We start from the raw sequence: 22,696 nt of genomic DNA, 5'->3' as shown, positions 1-22,696 counted from the left end.
CCCAGAGCGGTGGCAAAGGCCTGGCGTCGCTTCCCCTCCGGCGGGGGCTCCACAGCCGCGCGCAGAGCCACGCCCCCTACAGAACCCCGCCCCCCGCCATCCCCCTGGCGACGGCCGGGGCGGGCGGGGCGTCACCGCTGACAAAGCCGCCCTACCCAGCTAGCCGTTGCCTCCGAACTGGGGGGGTGTGTGGGTGTGGGTGGGGGGGGGTGTCGAGGGTGGAGGGAAGCACAAACATGGCCGATCCAACTCCAGCTGGTGAGTGTGCACGAGGGGCTGGCGCGGCTGCGGATTCTGGCGGAGCAAGGGAACCTGCGGGGGCAGAGGTCTCCTGGGAGCTCCCGGGGCCGGGAGGCACCTGGCGGCGTTTTCCCCGCCGTGCAAGTTGCAGGTGCGGACTTGAGGGGGGCAGAGGGAGAAGGGAGCTGCAGAACGACTAGGGGGAGTGAGCCGAGGGGCGCCCGGAGGAGGCGGTGGGTCCGTCGAATTTAGAATTGGCGCCTCTGGGACGTTTCAGTGGGCGGGGCGATGTGTCCTAGTCGGTGTCCTGGTGGCCGGCCACCTCGTGAGCACCCGGAGATGCTGGGAGGAACCGAGTTCCTTGTGGCTAGGGACACAGCGTAGCCACCCCGCGCTGGGCTGCGGGGCAGAAGGCTAAACTGGGGGGCTTGAGGGAATGCGGATGGGGGAATTGTGGCCGGACTTGGGCTCTGGAGCGTCGAGGAGACGCGATCGCCAGTCTGAGGAGGGCTGGGGCGCTGGCAGAGCTGACACTGTCCAGAGAAAACCGCATCCTAACCCCTGCCGAGTGCCGCTAAGTGATGCTCGAACCCCGTGGGAGCCTTTGGAAGGGGGGTGTGGTCCTCGGTCTAGAAGGAATGTCTTTTTCCCTCTCTCATTCGGGTCTCAGCGCTGCCAGCACCTGCTGCCACTTGAAGACACTTAACGATTTTTCCATAGCGGCTTCCTGAACCGTTCCCGCTGGCCTTTGGGGAAGGATTGCTAATAGGCTAAACTCATTGCGGGGGTGGGGGGGGAGGCGCATTAGAAACGTGCCAGCAGGAGAAGAAAAAAGATTGCTCAAGTTTCAAAAATGGTAGGACCCGCCTTTACCCCATCCCTAAAGAAGAAAGTGAAAAACACGGAAATTGTTTCAAGTGCAGTTTGAGCACTTGTAAATGCTACTGCTTTTCATTCTGGAAGTAAAAAAAACAAACAAACAAACAATTTAGCAAGTCTTGGGAGAGTCCTTTTATCCTCACCCCCCTTCCTTAAGCCTTAATTGTCATATCTTGCAAGTAACTAGGGTTGTGAAATTAGCATGGAAATACGACTTTTGGTGTCTGCACTTGAATTTATTATCTGTTAAGTAGCTGCCTGTGGGGTAAAAGTAGGGGGTGGTAAGATTGAGCCTGGAATTCCATTTTGAGTCGTCTGTAAAACCAGCATTTGGTGTAAACAAGGAAAAAGCATTGGCTGTTCTTTATGATCAAATTCCAAAAGCCAGATGTGAGTTAAACATCTGTTTATAGAACATTTAATCATCTCAATGAGATTCAGTTGTCTTAAAAGGGATGAAAACTTTGTATTCTTAGAACTCTAATCTTTTTATTCTTAATTTAGTGTCTCAGGATTTGAAAGAGATTTTAAAACATTTTGGCTCATGTAGCTTCTCTTCCCTGCCTCCACTCCTTCTCTAGCTTTATCTGTGTACTGGCGATTAATTTCGCAGTGCGTGGCAGCTTTTTCAATCCAGTATTTCTCATTGTAGACTATCCACATTGCAATTTAGAGATATGCTGATATGGAACAAAGAGTTGAACGCATACATTGTAGAAAGTTGAAATGCTTAGATTGTACATCAGTTTTGCTTTCACCCAAACTATTACTACTAATTGCCCCAGTTTTTTAGCTTAAAAAATAAAGTGATAGGTGAATTTGGGTTTAGTATAATGTACAGCGATACAACTTTCTGCAATTATTAAAAATAAAAAGTCTGTTGACAATTTGGGTTAAATATTTGAAATGTATTGTTTCTACCTTATTGTCTGTACCCCTCTTTTTCACAGATTTTTCATTTTGTACTACAAAAAGAATAAGTTTTCATATGTATCATATATACATCCTCTACCAAACTTTTCCTCTACACACTTGAATCATATTCAGTATTATAGCATTGGTGGTATACATAAGAGGATTTTCTGCTCATTGGGTTGTTTGAGGGTAGAGTCTAATTATAATTTATTTGTATCCCTAGCACCTGACTGCTTAACATGGAGAGGAAAACCCTTGTCAGTGTTTGTTAAATTGGATTTTTGAGTGGTACAGAGGTACAAAGAAAGGCAACATTTTGGCTTCTTCATAGCAGGAAAAAACAAACAAACAAAAATCAAAACCAAAAAAAAGTGCTTTAAAATATTTCTCCTTCCTGCAATGTTAAGCAGATAAGCATGGTTTTGCCTGATTGAGGGAAATTAGAAAAAGGCTGGAACCACTGGTTTAGGAGTCTAATCAGCAGAGGAAATGTGAGCCCAATCATTCCCTGGATTCAGTAATGGGGGACAGTTTAGGTCCAGCCAAAATAGGTGACAAGTAATCAAAATATAGGATTCTACAAATACTGGTTTTCTGGCAAAGACTAAGATTATTTTAAGAAGTACAATTAATTGTTTCAAAGCACTTTCAGATACCATAAAAATTTTATTGTAAAGAATTCATTTTTAATGGAGTTTTACATGCCATAGGAAAAAACTAATTTATCTATAGTCCAAGAATATACTGGTTAGGCCAAGTTGTGGATGCACTTGAATGAGAGAGACTCTAGGCATTTTATACAAAATAAAGTATTTGAACTCAACTTACTAGACCCATAATAGAATGTTCAATCTCTTTGTGAATGTTTCCCCCATTGGTATGAATTTAGCAGCAGTAGACTGATGTATTAGTATGATGATGTGACACTAATGCTAAATATTTTGGAACAAAATTGCATATGAATGTTTGTAAGTAGTGATGGGTGAGGACATCAAATATAGTAATCTGGCAGCAGAAATTGCTTTCCAGGAGGTTTTTCTTAGAACCTCATGAAATAGATTCAATCTGTGTTTCAGGAGAGGCATGTTAGAGACATGAAGGAGGCCCAGAGAAAAAAGGGAATCCTTTATTGTTTAATGAGAAGATTCAAACAAGATCTCTGAAGGAAGAAAGAATACCTAGGGCCTTTCTAGGGATCTTACATGCCATGTTAAGGAGTTTAGATTTATCTTGTGGTCAAGACTTTTAAACAATCCTTTAATAATTATAAAACCATGCTTATAAGACACACTAGAAATTGTATGAAATATAAGTGTTCTGTGATGATTATTTGACTAAGTATTAGCTGTGAAAGGGGGAATAATATATAGCATGATGTTATACTAGTGTCTTCAGATTTTAAAATAGTTTAATTTTTAAGACTATTATTAGCCATTTCCCTCATTCTGTGTCATTTTTTGAAGTAGTAATTTAGTATGAATTTAGCTATTTTCATGTGTTTGTTTTTCATAGTAACTTTCTTTTATAAAAAATACTTTTTAAAGCAAAAAATCTGAAAATTGTGCTTCTAATTGCACTGATAACAGGATCTAGATTACTTTGGTACCTGACCTCTCATAGGAACTTCTAAGGTTTAAAACTATGTTTTTTCTTTCCACGCTTTCTTTCTAAGTGTCTTCTTAAGAAACTGAGGTAGAAAAGGAGTGTTCAGCTCAGAAGATCATTATGTTGAAGATAACTAAAATTTATAGTAGAATGTTAATTTTTGAAGTAGCTACCCTTCTAATTTTTTCAGAGATTCTTGTAGATCTTAGATATACTTATATTTAGAACTTGACTATTTATTTAAAGGGTCACCATTTGCAGTGTATAATGCATACTTTTTTACCCAAAATTTTGAGGGAAAAATGAGGATGTGCGTTATACATGGGTTGTACTAACTTTGTATCTATATAAATATTTTTAATTGCTTATGTGTTAAAAGTATAACTCTAGAAAATAATAACAATGTCTGTATGCAAAGTAATACCCTGGAATACGATAATCAGTTTTGTTTTTAAATATAACTAAATAAAAAATTGAATTAAAAAATTAAAATGAAAGATGTTTTTCCTGAAAGTTGGAGCCGAAAACATGGGTGCGCATTATACATGGGAACACGTTGTACGTGGCAAAAAATGGTAATACCAAATTTCAAAGCAACCTACACCTAATTAGGGATGAGGAAATATGTCTCAGTTTGCTTTTATATAAAATCTAGCCCTGACTGATGTGGCTTAGTGGATTGAGCACCTGCTTGCAAACCACAGGGTCGCTGGGTCAATTCCCAGTCCGGGCACATGCCTGGGTTGCAGGCCAGGTCCCCAGTAGGGGGTGCATGAGAGGCAACACACATTGATGTTCCTCTCTATCTCTTTCTCCCTCCCTTCACCTCTGTCTAAAAATAAAATAAATAAAATCTTTAAAAAATAAATAAATAAAATCTATTTGGGGTATCTGAAAGCATGTAACACGGGACAAGACACATAGTAGTCTCTGATTAAGGATAGAGAAGGTAGGATAATGATATTACAAAATATCAGGAAACTGACTTAACTGACCATGAAGGAAAAATAACCACTTGGTTGAGGGTGAAGGGCAGTTTTGGCCATTAGTGATCAATAACTTCCTATTTTTATCCATTGATACAAATGTAATAAAGATAACTGAAGTGAGACCTGCAATTAATACTAGTTGATTGATTGTGCCAAGAATTTGGTAGCCTGAAACAACATGGCTATAAACCCATAAGATCTTAATAAAGCCCTTATTTTATTTTATTATTTTTTATCCTCACCCAAGGGCATTTTTTTTCATTGCTTCGAGACAGAGAGGAGGGGAGAGGAAGGGAGAGAGGGAGAAATATCTATAGTTGAATCCCATTTGCACCAGGACCAGGGATTGTAGGTGCCAGGACCAAGGATGGAACCTGCTAACTAGACATGTGCCCTGACCAGGAGTCGAACCCACAACCTTTTGGTTACAGGATGATGCTCCAACCAATTGAGCCGCACCAATCAGCACTATTTCCTTTTCATTAAAGTGATAAAAATGTTGAAATCTGTCCCTCCTTGACCATAGAGAACCTACCCGACAGTTAGGTGGCAGAATAAAGATGTATATATATACAAACATAGGGATTCGTATTTGGCACCACCCAAGTCCTTTAGGAAGTTAGAAGAAAAGATTATTTTTTTAACTAGAAATACTTTATGAAGAAGTTGGGCCTTGGAGGATGAATAAATTTTTAAAAGATGGAGGTGAGAGAATGATGAAGATGAGTTTAGGAAATGAGCTGAAATGATTCTTTTTTTGGCTGGAGTGCACAGAGAGGTAATAAGAAAACAAAGAAGATAGGTTGGAATCTGGAGAATTTTGAAAGCAAGACTGACGAATGTATAATTTTTACTGCAGTATTTGTCAAACTGCCATCATGATCAGTATTTTTTTAAAAAATGAAATAGGATAGGAAATATTGGAATACATTATTCTTATAAAGATTGTTTATGAAACTTTTATTCCAGGTGTGTGTGTGTGTGTGTGTGTGATGTATATACACACATTTACTATAACCTGATGTAAAATTTCTTTGAATCTTAGTCAAAGTTAAAAATCTACTGCTTTATTGGACTATAGGAGAACAAAGGATTTTTTTAAGTGCTATAGTTAAATGCTCAAAGTCTTTTTTGGTAGGATAGTAATTGTACTACCAAAACAGAGAATTCAGATGATGGAAGACCAATTTGGAGATTTCTGCTGTGCTTCAGGAATGATATAATGAAGTCCATAATGAGAATAATAACTCTGGAAATGGAAAGGAATAAAGACTTGGGGAATGATAACCTAATATACATTGGTTACAAACAATGTGGGAGGGAGGATGTAAAAAAAAAAACCAAAAATGCCCTGACTGGTGTGTAGCTCAGTGTATTGAGTGCAGGCCTGCAAACCAAAGGGTCACCAGTTCGATTCCCAGTCAGGGTACATGCCTGGTTTGCAGACTAGGTCCCCAGTGCAGGGTGCACGAGAGGCAACCACACATCGATGTTTCTCTCCCTCTCTTTCTCCTTTCCTTCCTCTCTAAAAATAAATTAATAAAATCTTTTAAAAAACCCCAAAACTTTAAATATGTCTAGCCTGGGTACTTAAATGATATAATACAGTATCTTTAATAAGAGAATATTGGAAAAGAAGGTAATTCTGTGAAGGTAAGATGTATATAGTAAGCTGAGCTTGAAGTGTGTCTGAGGCTGATTCAGAAAGATTAGGGCTAAGGATAAAGTCTTGGTAGTGAGCTATCCAGATCTGATTTCTGAAGTAAGTTCATGATGACAACAGGCTTGAAAAGCCATTATATCAGATCAGAAAGGTATTGCTACATGCTAAAGACCGGATTTATGTTGCAATGAGTAAATAAAGATTTATGTCAGAGAATTCTCACTAGGTGGTAAATATAAGCAATTTTGTGCTGTTGAACTTTAATAGGTTAAATATTTTACCTGTGATCTTACTTGATTTTTGTGTGTGATATAAACATTTAACTAAAAATACCATGTATAATTAGTCTTACATCTTTTTTCTCTTCCAGTCATTTTAGCTTTCTATTTTATAATTGCTTTAATGATAAGCTAACTCAATAAGTTCAATACAGTTATTTTCTTAAACTTTAGGAATTTGCTGAAGGGAATTTTGAAACTAAAAATGTTTGCTCAGCTCTATGACATGGTAATTTTGAACAGCTTGAATAGATTCTTTAAAAAATTAAAATTTTTTATTGTCTTTAAGAAGTGAAAAAATGACAAAAAAACTTTTACAATATTTATAAATCATCTGTCTTTAAAATACAGATTAGTATACTTGATTTTTTTAAAAGGCCATTTCATAGATATTAGAATTTCAAGTTTGGGACATTTTTACAATATATGAAAAAATGTTAGAATAATTTTAATAGTATATATAGATTTCATTCAGAATATGCTGAACCCTGGCTGGTGTGGCCCAGTGGATTGAGCACTGGCCTGTGGGCTGAAAGGTCACTGGTTTGATTCCCAGTCAGAGCACAAGCCTGCCTGGGTTGTGGGCCAAATCCCTGGTTGGGGGCGTGCAAGAGCAACTGATCATAATATGTCTCTCACACATTGATGTTTCTCTCTAGCTCTTTCTCCTTTCCCGTCTCTCTAAAAATAAATAAATAAAATATTTTTAAAAAGAAAACAAAATATCTTGACTATTTTTATGTTGCTGTTAAATGTAGGAATAGGTGACATTTTATCAGAGTCTACATAGGGAATACAAAAATGTTGTTATTTCTATTTAAAATGAGTATACTGCCAAAATCACAAACCTAATCTGCTAGAGCCAGAGTTAATAGATTCTCAGCAGTGGATTAGCAAATGAAAAGAAGTGCTCTGAACTCTGTAGAGGAAAGTGGGAAGTGTAAAGAAAATACTCTGAGCACCCCCACCTCCTTTTTCCTCCAAGCTTGTAGATATCTGTGTGATAAAGCCCCTTTGGAGATACCCTAGTGACTGTCTCTGAGCTGTGGCTCCAAGCAGCAGAACAAACTGGAGATCTCTAGTGCCGGCAGCCTGCCTCTGTAGCTCTTTCCTGCTTTCCTCCTTGCCTTCCCTTGGCCGTCCATCCTCAACTGATTTCTTTCCTAAGTAGACAGGGTAAGTGGGCCCCCTGCTCTAAAAAATATTAATCTCATGATCTGTCATTCCACCATTCTGGTTTCACTTCTCTGAGTTTTTAAGAATTTATTTTTGAGAGACTCCCCTTTTAAAATGCAAATACCCCTGGGAGAGGTCAGACCTTAATTCTCAGCTAAGATCTTAATTATCAGCACCTTAGTTGAGCTTAGTACACATTTGTCTGAGAAGGAACCCTGACTAAAGGTGAGAAATTAACAAGATATTATTATCATCATTGTTAGTATAATTATTGACAGCTAAGATGTACTGAGGGCCATATTATTCTAAGTGTTTTGCAAATATAAGTTTCTCTTATCCCCTCAACAACGTTATTGGTGTTGATATCACTGTTATTTTCCAGATAAAAAACTGAAGTATATGGAGCATAAATAAATTCGTCTAGGTCACATAGTAAACACAACCCAGTGTTAAACTCAGGCATTTGGATTCCAGGGTGTGCTCCCTAACCATTTGCTATGATGCCACCCTCCTGCTGTGTTGCCTGTCAGAGAGATGGCATCTGATCAACGTTCCACCCTTTTCACAATTTTGCATTGAATGGAATCATGCTCTTCAATTATAGGCCAATTTCTATGGAAGGTCAGGGACATTGACATCATCTAAATAGATATTTTTAGTAACAAATGCAATGAAGTAGGCAAATTCCTTGTAACCAAGGGAATGTATGTAGAATATAGAAAAGGGATTAAAGAGGCTAGTGTATAATTTAGCATGTACATAGCATTGTCTTTCTTATTTAAAACATTATAGAAGTAGCATGTTTATTACTTTTAGAAATTTGAAAATATGGATTAATAAAAAGAAAATAACTTATAGTCCCACTACTGAGAGATAATCCGAGAATATATATGTTAATATTTTAAATATATATTTTATATGTATATAAAATATTCTTTCTAGGTTTTTTCTTTTGATTCTTTTCTGAATGTTGTTCAAGGTGTTGACTCATACCACCTCTTTAAAGTTTTAGAATGAAATAATTTTCCTTGAGTGTAAATCAACAAAATTTCCCTCTTCGTCATTTCAAGTAGTTAAATTATCTTCTGACTTGCCAGAAACAATTGTTTAAATTATGTCTGTTCTTTATATAATCCTTTTAAAATAAGAGTAGATAGAAGAAGAAGAGAGCCCTAGATCCTTCTCTTAATCTCTATATTGAATCAGTTTTTTTAAAAAGTCAGTTTTTTCAACCAATGTTTGTTCAGCACTAATATACCTCTGCTCACATCTTTGCTTCAACACTGCTACAGCATTCATTTCCTTATAATATGTGGAGTAGGAGAGTCTCTTTTAATCACCTGTTCCTCTAGATCTGCAGTTCAGATCCTGCTGCAGCCTACTTTCTGATCGTGTGATTCTCCTCTATAGAACTCTCAGTGGCTTTTTATTGTCCATAGGTCCTGGAGGCAGGCCTGCAGATTATTGGGGCAGGGAATTCTCCAGGTTCCAGGTACCAGTGAGTGGGTCTAAAAGGCAAGTTGGGGGTATGTGCAGGTTCCAGGTGGCCACATACCCTTGACTGCTGACTTCGCATAATGGCATAGGGCCAGAACAGGGGCCCCCTGAGATGTTAGGTCTGGACCCTCGTTGTCTGGGTCTAAAGGCAGAGTGTGCATCTGCTGTGTGGAGAGTAAGGGTTGGTGGCAGCAAGTATCAAAGCTGGGAGACCACTTAGGAGCACTAGTGTAGTAATTCAGGTGAGACCCATTTGTGGCTTGGACTAGCTGGGAGTAGTAGAGGTAGTAGGTAGTCATATTCTAGATGGATTTTGAAGGTAGAGCCAACCATTTTTCATGAACAATTGGTGTGGGGAGAGTGAAAGAGGAGTCAAAAATGCCTAAGATTTTTAGCCTAAGTACTTAGAAATATTTCAGATCATGAAGGATATTAATCACTGATGTCTTGATTTGCCATTAGCAACTATTGTTGAATGTTAGGAGTTCTAATAAAATACTGTTTTTGTCCAGATTTTGGACCTCAGGAAATTTTGAGGGAAGGTAAGCAAACTTAAAATATGTCATTGAAATGTGTATACATGTGAATATTGGACTGGTCAATCTTAAGTCCATATTCAGTGATACCCTATATGTAAAAGTTAAGAAAAAGTGGAAAGGAACCAAAAATCAACTTTACCTTCATAGTTTTCCTAGGGCTCTGTAGGTGGCACCCACAAATACCACTAAAATTTATATTGTCTTGATCCCTAAAAAATTAAAGTATTCATCATGCTACATATAATGTTTTGAGTGTTTTGTAACTAGGTTTCCACTTGTGACCAGAAATTTGCATTCAGTTTATGTTAAATCAATAAAGAAAATGTCTTGTGACCCCTACTTTTAACTAGATTTCAGTTCATTATTTTTAGGTACTTGTAATCTGTTACAAGTGTTCCTCTGATAAAGTGTTCCTCTGTTTATCTGATAAAGGAACAAGTTTTGATGTCAAAATTATATAGGTTTTAATTGTTTTATTATATTGACTTTGTGTGTGTGTTTGTTTGTTAGCATAATGCTTAGACCTACCAGAATGTAAAAGTTTATTATATTGCCATCCACTTTGTATTTTTCCTGTTTCTCTTTATTTGTTTACGTGTTCTTGAACATTCCTTGGGGTCTATTCAAACACAAAGGCATTCCCCTTCTGTCTTTCTCTGGTCCTAAGGCAAACTGTCAAGTCTATCAAATCAGAGCAGGTTATAGAGCCACGAAATAAAGGTCATTATTTATTTATTAATGTAAAACCAAATATAAAAAGGTAAGTAAGCTATGAAATATGATTTATTTAAATAAATAAAAGAATATTAAGATTTATTCACTATGGCCACGATTATAGCTACCATCTATTGAGGATTTACTGTGGGTCAGATATCTTGTTATTTCAATTCTTGTACAATTCAAAGTTGGTATGATTTTCCCTGTTTTACAGATGAAGTTTAGGGAAATTAAAATATTTGCTCAAATCAGACATATGATGGTATGTGGCAGAGGTAGAATTCAAACCTAAATTGTTTTGCTTCAAAATTCATGCTTTGAAACTAGGAGTGTGATTTAGTAACTCCACATAGCATCTCAGAATATAGACATTAGTGAGATATAGTTTGGTCTTGCCAGTCCCATTCTTAGCCTGCCCTCATAGTATTGGGTAACAGATACATTCTAGTTCAGTGAAAAGTGGTCACTACCCATTCTTCACCAGTAGAGGGCGGCAGAGAACTTTAAAAGTTTTCAGAGGGAACCCTCTCAGAAAGGAAAATGAAGTGTATGTTCTTTCATAGTAAGGTGCGTGAGAAATTGGAGAAGTCCACAGTGAGGGAAATGTGAGAACTGCCTATGGTATTATGACAGGCAGCCCAGAAATTGAACAGAGGAAACAAATTTATAAGATTATTCTTGAAAAAATACTTATAAAAAAGAAAACTACTGGCTTCTTGTTTTTATTTTATTAAAATTGACAGTGTTCTGCTTAGTTTTCAGATGCTTCACGTGTGAACAGAGACTTATTTGGATTATGTGTTTCTCAGCTAGACTAAATAAACGTTAGCAATGGATAAGTGCAAACACATTGGGCAGCTGCAGCTTGCTGAAGACCATTCCATTCTCAACCCTCAGAAATGGCATTGTGTGGACTGCAACACAACGGAGTCAGTTTGGGCTTGCCTCAGCTGCTCCCATGTTGCCTGTGGCAGATATATTGAGGAACATGCACTCAAGCACTTTCAAGAAAGCAGTCATCCTGTTGCATTAGAGGTGAATGATATGTATGTTTTTTGTTACCTTTGTGATGATTATGTTCTTAATGATAATGCAAGTGGAGACCTGAAGTTACTACGAAGTACATTAAGTGCGATCAAAAGTCAAAATTATCACCGCACCACTCATAGTGGAAGGGTTTTACGATCTATGGGTATAAGTAATAATTCTTATTTCTTACATGATGGTGCCCAATCCCTGCTTCAAAATGAAGATCAAATGTATACTGCTCTTTGGCACAGGAGAAGGATCCTGATGGGTAAAATTTTTCGAATTTGGTTTGAACAGTCACCCACTGGAAGAAAAAGGCAAGAAGGACAATTTCAGGAAAAAACAGAAAAAAGAGAAGTTAAGAAAAGACGGCAAGAATTAGAGCATCAAATTAAAGCAGAATTGGAAAATATGCTCCCAAGAAAGAGCCTACGTTTGCAAGGTCTAGCTCTGTCCACAATAGAAATAGTTCCTGTTGAAGAACCACTCCAAACCCCAGCATCTCCAACAAAAGATAAAGTGGTATCTACCTCAGAAGATGTAAGATTAAAAAAAGCCAGTGACCCCTCAATTAAACGAAGGCCAATTTTAACTCCTGGTGTAACAGGATTAAGAAATTTGGGAAATACTTGCTATATGAACTCTGTTCTTCAAGTGTTGAGTCATTTACTTATTTTTCGACAATGTTTTTTAAAACTTGATCTGAACCAATGGCTGGCTGTGACAGCTAATGAAAAGACAAAATCATCTTATAAGCATCCACCAGTCACAGATGCAGTATATCAAATGAATGAATGCCAAGAGAAAGCTAAAAGCTCTGTCCACTCCAGACACCTAAGTTTATCGTCTAGACTAAGTGCTAGAGCATCAAAGAGTAGAAAGATGGAACTTATTCAGCCAAGGGAGTCAAGTTCACAATACATTTCTCTCTGTCATGAATTGCATACTTTGTTCCAAGTCATGTGGTCTGGAAAGTGGACCTTGGTCTCACCTTTTGCTATGCTACACTCGGTGTGGAGACTAATTCCTGCTTTTCGTGGTTATGCCCAACAAGATGCTCAGGAATTTCTTTGTGAACTTTTGGATAAAGTACAACATGAACTAGAGACAACTGGTACCAGGTTACTAGCTCTCATCCCCACTTCTCAAAGGAAACTTATCAAACAGGTTTTGAATGTTGTGAATAACATTTTTCATGGACAACTTCTTAGTCAGGTATGGATTTTTTAAAATATCATTTTCATTGTGGGGACTTCATACAGTGAAGCCTAAAAAATGTGCATTCTCTGTCTAGTGTGTTGGACCTAATACTGTTTTGAGGTCAAAATCATTTTCACAAACATGTAAAAGTTCACTTATTAACAGTGCTCTTCATAAATCATTGAAAGTAGTTTTATGTCTATTGTGTGAAAGCTTTTTTTGTGGGGAGGAGAAGTTAGGAAACAGAACTTCTTAAGTTAACCATATTATATTCATTTTCTGAGAGATTGAACTAAGGAGGGTTTAATCCAATAGGGGACAAATTGGAAGATGCTAATGTTGTTCAAGCATCAACTGTCTTTCATACTGTCTATATTCAATATTTTCAGTGTTCGTTGGCATTAAATCCTGCTGAATTCTTCACTTTTTCAAGTAGTTATTCTTTCCCTTTCCGATTACTATATTTCCTATATAAGCTGTTAGAACTGCCCATATTCTTTGTGGTTCCTGTACAGAGTCTGGCAGAAGTAATGCCTGCTTGAGTATGGTTGGTAAGGTAATAATATAGGTGTAATAATTTATAGTGTTAATTTGAACATTTCACCTAAAATGTCATATGGTATGCTTGAGTGTGATATTGTTATGTTACAGAATTACATGCTTATGATTTTGTAATACAAGATTTTGTAATAAAGAAGGAGTGTTATTTATGTTGGAACCTGCATTTTGATGAGGATTTTAATGTAGTAATGTTTGCTTTAAGTGGGAGTATGACCTCATTATTTGTCATATTACTAGCTTTTGAAGTTCAGTTGGTAGGGCTTCAAAATCTGTATATATACCTCTGCACATAAAACTCTGTATATAAAAATGTGCTAACAGTATTTTACTTGTATCATGGTTAACAGGTTATAAGGATTTGGGGAAAGAAAATCAACTAGTGAAAGATGAAGAAGGAAAAAGGGCAAAGAACTACAAATCTAATGATCTAAACACATTCAATTAGATACATATATATAAGTATATATATACACACATATAATGTATATCTGATTAAATGAGCCACAGTTTGTCTGCTTTTTTACCTAAATTCAGAGTTGACTAAAGTCCTTGGAGCTTTTTGAATTCCTAGTAGTTAAAGTCCACCAATGTATGATGGTTAGTTTAATGACAGTGTTTTAGAAGGAAAAATTACAATAAAAAATTGCCTAAAAATAATACAAAGCAGGTTATTCAGAATTCTGATATTGTATTTTCAAAAGAAAAGCTTTTTTATTGGCAGTGACTTCTAGTGAAAGGAGTAAATGTTTTGACAGGAAGATTGTAAGCTGAAACTAATATTTTTGTTTGCAGGTTACATGTCTTGCCTGTGACAACAAATCAAATACCATAGAACCTTTCTGGGACTTATCACTGGACTTTCCTGAAAGATACCAATGTAGTGGAAAAGATATTGTTTCTCAGCCATGCCTGGTTACTGAAATGTTGGCCAAATTCACAGGAACAGAGGCTTTAGAAGGAAAAATTTACGTATGTGACCAGTGTAACTGTAAGTAGAGACTCTCTATTCTCCTTGCTTTTCTGAAATTAGCAAAGAAAAACACAAATGAAGCTGGAAAAAATTCCTTAAGTTGCAGTTATGGAAATGGATTCATAAAATTAAAAAGTTTAAATTTAATATGTGAGGCAGAATTACATAGCAAAGAGGTATAGTAAAAGGAAAGCATGTTATTTAGTACTGAAAGAAATGTTTGCTTTAAGTCTTTTTGCTACCCACCAAAACATTGATATAGATAATACATGTGTGTATGTGTGTGTATACATATCTATGTAATAGATAATAATATACTGCTGAACTTCTGTGGAGATTGGCTTCATAAAAACAAAGATTTATTTTAAAAGCATCTACTATTTTTTCTATACTAGTGATTGTTCTAGTTGCTGTGGATAGAGGTAAGGCACTTTTAAGGTGCTCACATTACTAATGGAGGAAATAGGTAGACAATTAAGATCTACTACAGTACTCTCTCATGGAGGTGGGTACAGGCACCCAACACTGGGAGACAAAATAGCCATTTCAGTTAAAGGGAAGCATTATCCTTCAGGGGAATGGTGTATAAAAGCACATCAGATCTGTTGTGTCTTTATGTGGTGTCTTTATCTCCTCTATCAACGTGTACATGGCATTTTAGTGTTTATATTTTCAGGTATTCTCCATAATTTTCACATCTGAAAAAAATGATTCCAGGGCTTTAGATACTAAACTTCTAAGGTAATGTAAAGGAAACATTGGATGGTCTAGCATTGAAGAAATATCACATCAATTGGTGATTTTATAAAACAACATATACTAACATTGTTTTCTGAGTGCTTCTAATATAAACTGTTAATAAGGAGCCTAAGATTTGTATGGTTAGAGAAAAACATAAATCTTTATCAAATTTGTATGATGATGTACATTTTCCCTTGGACATAAATGTGAGTGGTCCTCGATGCTTTCATCACCAAATCTGGGAGTAGAACACTATTATGAATGCATGCAGAATATGATTTTATATGTTTATGTATATCTGCTGGGTCTACCAATAAGGGCCTAAAAAAGTTGCCTTAATACATGAAAGCAAATGATTAAAGTTGTAAGTCAAGGAGTTGACATCCTTGTATAGCTACACTTGGATCATGTGTTCTAGGAGATGATCTACGCATAGGTCGAGGACATTCATCAGCAGCTGGATGATACCTGTTCTCAGGGGCATAGACTTTGAAGGAAGGTTTCTGGTGGCAAGTGGAGCCGGCTTAGAGGACAGTTTTATGGTGGACTGATTCTACCTCCTACATGAAAAGCAGGTGTTGCTATGGCTGCAGTCAGAGCTGGTGTACAAGTTGCAGGACAGCTCCCGGACATCAAGAGTGAACTTTGGTAGCCGATATTCCAGCCGGAAGCTGTAGGACACAATGACTAGGTAGACCTCTAGAGAAGCATAGGGGACAACAAAACAAATCCTAAGTTCCACTTATTTAAGAGCTGGTGCTAAAATAGCAAAAGCAAGACCCTGAGGGAGGCCTCAGCTGCAGAGCTAGCGAAGGCCTGCCTTCTCAGGAGGGGTGTTCTGGGCAGTAAGGACCCATGCCCTCTAAGATCTTAATTAACTTCATTCAATGAACTGACTATGAAACTTTTAAATTAAGAGTTTAGGAAGAGTATATTAAAGTCTGTTTAGGGAGAGTTTTAACTTATCCTATTTGACATAGCCAAATGCATTTAAAAATATTACAGCATTACAGTCTTATTTACAAGATTATATTATGTTATTTATTTGTTTACAATAATAATATATTGCTGATACTCAGCTTTTCCTTGTTTCCTTAAATTTGATTTTCATTCTCTTTGGTATCACAGCAAAGCGTAGGAGGTTTTCTTCAAAACCAGTTGTACTCACAGAAGCCCAAAAGCAGCTTATGATTTGCCACCTACCTCAAATTCTTAGACTGCATCTCAAACGATTCAGGTTAGTAGCAGTAGTAGCGGTTGCCTACCGACTATACACTTACACTTACCATTTCTTACTCTTACAGTGCTTCAGAACTTCACTTTTGATGAATTAAATTTTAATACTCTACACTTGGCTAGTAGATGACTTACATCTACTTCTGCCTTTTATTTTAAGGGGGAAAAATCTGTCATTGTCTCTAGCCTTTACCAGCGGACACCATATTCAGTAACTAACTTGGTTAGCTTCCCCTGTGGAATGCATTGCTATTCAGCAGACCCCCTCACATTCTGGTTGGCTAAGTGATATTATTCTCCTTGTAAGTTTCTGCTTGTATTGTTTAATATTCAGCATATTATAGATGTAACATTTTTTAAATCTATAACTTAGAGTATTTGGCTCAATTGAACAAAGGTACAGCAGTTTAATTTCAAAGCAGTTAAAAACAAAAACAAACTTCAAAAATATATCTAGTCAGGGGAATAAGTTGGCAAATCTGTTTAATCAAAGCATACGCTTTCTTACGTTGCAATGACCATGTTAATCTGAGGGTTTACTGTTAAGGAGTGAGAAGTACTTTATGTGCTATGCTTTGAAAACTATTGAGACTATGGCTTAATTTTTTAACAGTTAAAGGGGTATGTTTTTTTAAATATTTCAGACATTACAGAAGGTAAAGTAAAAGCCCAAATTAAAATCACCTTTCTTCTCAGTCCTACTTCCCAGAGGTAATCACTGTTAACTGTGCTCAGCTATTTCAGTTAGGTATAGTTGGAAAACATCGTGTGAGTGCTTTCTAATTTAAAATGTTCTATATTCTTTGAGGAATATAAAGTAGGATCCTTTTCACAAAATTCTGGTTAAGACATGCACAGAAATAATGATGAAGTAGATATACTAAATATCACAAACTATAAACAAACTGATTAATCTGAGACTTGGAGGAGGAAGTTAGCTAATATCTAAATGTTCCCCAAACCTAATGACATAAGGGATTTATATCATTCAAGTCTCAGTTCATATGCCTTCTCTTTAGAGAGAACTTCCCTGACCATCCTATTTAAAAGTAGCACCACCCAGCCCTCGGTATCACATTACCCTGTGTTGTTAACACAGGGTATAACGAAAGCCACTGTCTGCAATTAGTAGTTTAGTTATTTCCCTCCTTCTGCCAGTGGAACAAGCTCTGTGCATAGTAGATGCCCCAAAATATTTAAGTGAATGAATGGAGTGTAGACAGAAGGAGGAGCAACGTGATTAAAGATATGGAGGAAGGAATAGGGAGGTGGCTACAACAAATAGTTTAGTGAAACGTCAGATGAGACCTACCATTGTGCGTAAAATCAAGTAGAATAAAAACGGGAAAATTAGTTAGGAGGTTAATACTGTATTCCAGGTTCAGGTAACAAGGGTCAGGGAGCACTGGGAAGTGAGAACATAAATGAGATTCTGTGACAAACAGAATTAAAAGGATTTAAATTTTTGTTACTTAAACTGATAATTAATTGGCTAATGTAAACCGTTGAAGAACTTCCTGTTCTTCATAATTGCTATTTAATCTGGCATTTTAAGATTTCCTTAGTATAAATCCATTTGACTCCATTTCCTTCTATCTTCTGCCCAAAACATTTTTAATCTTTCATGCCTTGATTTGTCTGATTCAGAGACTTTGTTTACACTGCTTTTATCACATTTATCTTTTCCTTTATCTATTAAAAAAGTACTATTGTATTTGCCAGTGTATAAAGTCTATAGGGTAAATAAAAGACAAAAGGGAGAATGGGATTGGCACACAGAAACTCTTTGAAGAAACATAAGAAAAGGAATATTTCCAACAGCTTAGCAGTTCCCTGTGTGCACCTCCTAGTCTTTTTCTCTTGCTCTCTCCTCAGAAGTAAAACCATTATGAATTCTGGGTAAATTGTTATCTTGTTCTTTGTCATTTTACTGTATTTCAGCAGAAGTAACTGGGTACCCAATTTATCAATAGGAATGAATATTTTCTATGTAGATGGCTTACAAGTGTTTATTTAGCACAATTAAATAACATAAGGTTTGAATTTTATGGTAAAGTGAGAATGACAGGAATGTCTCATGTTAAGTATGTCCCATTATTTCACGGCTTGCTCTTCCATCTTGACTAAAGTTAAAGGTACATTGGATATAGCATCTTTTGTATAGTTCATGAGGAAGGACTGGGATATGACTGCTAGTCCAGTAGATAATATAATGTGCAAGTCTTACTTGAGCTCCATACCATTTTAACATTGTACTAAGAAGCATTTTCACATTTAAAAAAAATTTTTTTATTATTGTTCGAGTACAGTTGTCTCCATGTTCCCCTCACCACTCCCTCCCACCCCAGCCATCCCCACCTCCCACCCCTGATCTCACCCCATCACCCCATTTTCATATTTTTCCTTCATAAACCTGTCTATATTACGTTCTCCCTTCTCTGCTATTGTCTTAACTTCATGTTTTACTTAGTACTTTAATACTGTCATTTTCATTGAAGTTTGTCTTTTATCTCTGTTCAACTCCACCCTAAATGGATTATAATCTCTTAGAAGAACTACATATATTATTACATTATTTTCCCCCATAGCACCAGCTCATACTATTTATGTGACAAAAACATTGCTTGCCATGCAACCTAGATCCAGTACTGAGAAGCGTGGCGACATTGAGAAAATGACAGCACAGGGGCATTATTTGACTTTTGTTACTAATGGGTAGTTATGCCCACTCACACACAGGGAAGGGGCACAGTTCCTATTTCTTCTTATATTATGAAATTAGAGGTGCCCTGTTTAGTTTAGTTCTGCTTCTTCTCCATACCTGGCTAAGTACAGTCCGGACTGTATTTCCTAAGAACAAATTCTAGCTTCTGAGATACTCTTCTCATGCTGTGTGACAAGACAATAAAAAATTAAAACCCTTTGGTACTTTGAATTTATGTTAGAAAACGGAAAATGTCATAGGACCATAATTTTCTTTTCTGAAAGTTAATTCTTCCTATATCATCTAATTACAGAAGGCAAACATTTATTTTAAAACCTGATTGGGCCTGTTTAGTAAATAAGCATATATATATATATATATATATATATATGCTTATATATATGCTTATATATATGCTTATATATATATAAGCATATATATATATATATGCTTACTTTGTGTGTGTGTATATATATATTTACATATATTTAATTTATTTTATCTATTGATTTGACAGAGAGGGAGAAAGGACCATTCATGCATTCATTGGTTGTTTCTTATATGTGCCCTGACTGGGAATCAAACCCTAAACCTTGGCATATCAGGACGATGCTCTAACCACCTGAGCTACCTGGCCAGGGCTAAATTCTTTATGACCAACCTTAGCATTAAAAGGATTTTATGTTTATATTATTTATTATACATTATTCTTTGTATTCCATACTCTGAGGAGTTTTTTTTGTTTGTTTTTTTTTAACTATCTGAACCTAGTACCTGGTTATTTTCCCTTAATTTTGTTAATGATTTTACCCTGGTTTATTCACAGATGGTCAGGACGTAATATCCGAGAGAAGATTGGTGTTCATGTTGACTTTAAAGAAATCTTAAACATGGAGCCCTACTGCTGCAGGGAGTCCATGAAATCCCTCAGACCAGAATGTTTTATCTATGACTTATCTGCTGTAGTAATGCACCATGGGAAAGAATTTGGCTCAGGACACTACACTGCCTACTGCTATAATTCTGAAGGAGGTATAGATGGGGGAAAGTACTTTATCTCGGGTTAGACTTGGCAGCTGGAGTTTAGGCTCTAATGATTTCTAAATTGGCTGCTAAATTATCATAAGCAAAGCCACTTGACCTTTTGTTTTCTTTCAAGAAGAATGTTTCTGCATTATTGCTTATAGAAAATACTGAAGGTCTATGCAGAAAATTGGGTATTTTTCTTTGGGACTGCAGTAGTTCTGACTTCTAAGAGCTATAGGGGTAGGATAATAAGGATGGTCTCATTAATTATATGTCAGAAAGAGTGTGCTATCTTTTCTTAAAGGCACATTTCCAAGAGCAGGTCCTCTGCTTACTGGTTGAATGCACTTATTTTTTGTTCAAGAACAGAGTATGTAATAAACTGAGGGATCACAGACATTTGGAACAAACTTTGAGTTCAGGTTATAAAACTCACTTGAATTTGCTGCCTCCATGGTCAGAAGTGATTGAATTTAGGTTTCATATTTTATTTTCCCTTTCCCAACCTACTGTAAAACAAAGAATGAGCACCCTCCCCCGCCCATGCCCATTTCTTCTCACAACACACACACACACATAAAAAGGAACAGAGGTATGGACAAAAAGCCCAGTTAATCCAGGAAGGTAGTTTAGCAGTGAAGTACCAAGAGTAAGTTGCATACTCTTTGCTTTATAGTATGATAAGCAGCAAAGCATTAACTGGTAAGACTATACCAAAAATTAAAGATACACATGGACAAAATCAAGGCGGAGGGTGGACGTGGGGGAGGGAGGTGGGTTCAGCTGAGGTTGGGGTGGAGCGATGGGGAGAAAATGCAGACAACTGTAATTGAATAACAATAAAAATTGAAAAAAAGAAGATACTGTCAAGTGAACTAATCAGGAACTTCAAGTTACTTCTAGGATAAAGGCAGGTAATTCTGGAGTAAATACAGACCAAGTTGTATCTCTCATTAAAAGAAGTGAATTGGCTAGACAATTACTTTCTCTTCAAAAATAGCTTAACTCAGTCTAGGTATCCATTGATGAATGAATGGATAAGATGTACATAAATACAATGGAATATTACACAGACATAAAATAGAACAAAAACTTGCCATTTGCAACAACAGATAGACCTAGACAGTATTATCCTAAAGGAAGTAAGTAAGACAAAGACAAGTACCATATGATTTCACTTACACCAATACATATGGGATCTAAAAAAAAAAAAAAGGGATAAAACAAACTCAGATACAGAGAACAAATTGCTCTCTCCCACGTAGGATTGGGGTAGAGGGGGGAATGGATGAAAAAGATGAAAGACTACAAAGTACAAATTGCCAGTTATACAAATGGTCACAGGGATGTAAAGTACAGCATAGGTAATATAGTCAATAATATTGTAATTGTATATGGTGCCAGATGGGTACTAGATTTACCATGGTGTCACTTTGTAAGGCATATAAATGTCTGATCACTATGTCGTACACCTGAAACTTATATAATATTGTACGTCAACTATAATTGAAGAAACTTAAAAAAAGCTGTTAACTCTCAATGAAACTGTTGCTTCTAAATCCATATTTTAACTTATACTAGAAATTTCTAACGTTCCTTTATAAACTTAAGGTATATTTCTGTGCTTCACTCTAGGGTTCTGGGTACACTGCAATGATTCCAAGCTAAGCATGTGCACTATGGATGAAGTATGCAAGGCCCAAGCTTATATTTTGTTTTATACCCAGCAAGTTACTAAGAATGGACATGCTAAACTCTTGCCTCCAGAACTGCTGTCTGGTATCCTACCTCCTAATGAAGAAGCTGATACCTCTAATGAAATGCTTAGCTGATCCAAAGACAGTGGGGCTTCTTGCTATTTTTATATGTATTTTTTTTCTCAAAGGGCTGACTTAAAATTTTGAGCTTCATTTTTATTTTTTACTTACTGAATCATTGCATACTATGTGTATACATTTTCTATCTAACTACGTCTTTTTACAAAGATAAAACATAAATACATGTATATCAATTATAGTGGGTAACTAAACTTTTTTCAAGTACTTGGGAGTTTTAATTTTTTAGTGTTTACCTCACACTGGTGTTACCCCTTTTATATTTAGTTTTAATTGGCTCAGATCATGAATTTGTGCAATCTTATACTGAAGTTCAGGTATCATTTTATACATTTCTTATCTTCAACAGCTATTTTCTATACAAATTCTTATTCGATAGAAAATTAGACACTTTCTTCACTAACAATTTTTCCCTGCAAAAGTAATTTATTTCAGGCCACTTGTATATTGCAGTTACCTTTGCCCCTTGAAGGAAGTTAAACTACTACTTTCAAAGAGAAATATCAAGGCATCATCTAAATACTCATCAATCACACTCTGATATTTCTGAAGCTTTGTGTTACTGGGCTCAGAAGACGTTGTTAATGGAACTTAATTTTTTCCACAAATTTATTCTTAATAATTGTTCCTCGTTTGGCATAGTCAAACTATACAAAGGAAAATGGCAGCTTTATAAATAGTATGTTAAATGACTTCATTACTATGGACATGAAAACAATGATGGCTTGGACTTATGAGGATTTGTCTGGCAGCAAATAGGTTTGTCCTGATTCAAATAAAGCAGTCATATCAAAAACTGGAGTTTACCAAACAGTATATTGTGTTACACAATTTAACTTGGATATGAGTTTTTTATGACTAAACATTGCATCTCTTAAACCTTTGTACCACGTATC

At 36.5% G+C, this 22,696-nt stretch overlaps 1 protein-coding gene across 3 annotated transcripts; it reads left to right on the top strand.

Annotated features, from left to right (window-relative positions):
- Positions 1–225: 225 nt before the first annotated feature.
- Positions 226–22,192, top strand: USP44 (ubiquitin specific peptidase 44). Of its 3 annotated transcripts, none has more exons than XM_053921899.1 (6): positions 226–258; positions 11,254–12,742; positions 14,081–14,276; positions 16,128–16,236; positions 19,766–19,971; positions 21,601–22,192. In XM_053921899.1, exons 2-6 carry the CDS (start codon positions 11,330–11,332, stop codon positions 21,795–21,797), a joined length of 2,121 nt encoding a protein of 706 aa, XP_053777874.1. In that variant the 5' UTR covers positions 226–258; positions 11,254–11,329; the 3' UTR covers positions 21,798–22,192. The 3 variants fall into 3 exon arrangements, with proteins under 3 accessions (XP_053777874.1, XP_053777875.1, XP_024435297.2); XM_024579529.3 differs by lacking the exon at positions 226–258 and adding an exon at positions 269–391; XM_053921900.1 differs by lacking the exon at positions 19,766–19,971 and having other exon boundaries at positions 21,601–21,744.
- The last annotated feature ends 504 nt before the right edge of the window (positions 22,193–22,696 follow it).

Source organism: Desmodus rotundus, chromosome 3, assembly GCF_022682495.2.
Source record: "Desmodus rotundus isolate HL8 chromosome 3, HLdesRot8A.1, whole genome shotgun sequence".
Taxonomy (NCBI): Eukaryota; Metazoa; Chordata; class Mammalia; order Chiroptera; family Phyllostomidae; genus Desmodus; species Desmodus rotundus.
The sequence above is the reverse complement of the archived record's forward strand: the minus strand, read 5'-3'. Positions and strand labels throughout refer to the sequence as shown.

Bases quoted from the DNA above. Each gene is read 5' to 3' on its own strand.
- USP44 (XM_053921899.1), top strand. From the start codon at position 11,330: ATGGATAAGTGCAAACACATTGGGCAGCTGCAGCTTGCTGAAGACCAT. The intron at 16,237-19,765 runs GTTAGTAGCAGT...GTTTATTCACAG, and splicing joins CTGCATCTCAAACGATTCAG to ATGGTCAGGACGTAATATCC. The intron at 19,972-21,600 runs GTATAGATGGGG...GCTTCACTCTAG, and splicing joins CTGCTATAATTCTGAAGGAG to GGTTCTGGGTACACTGCAAT.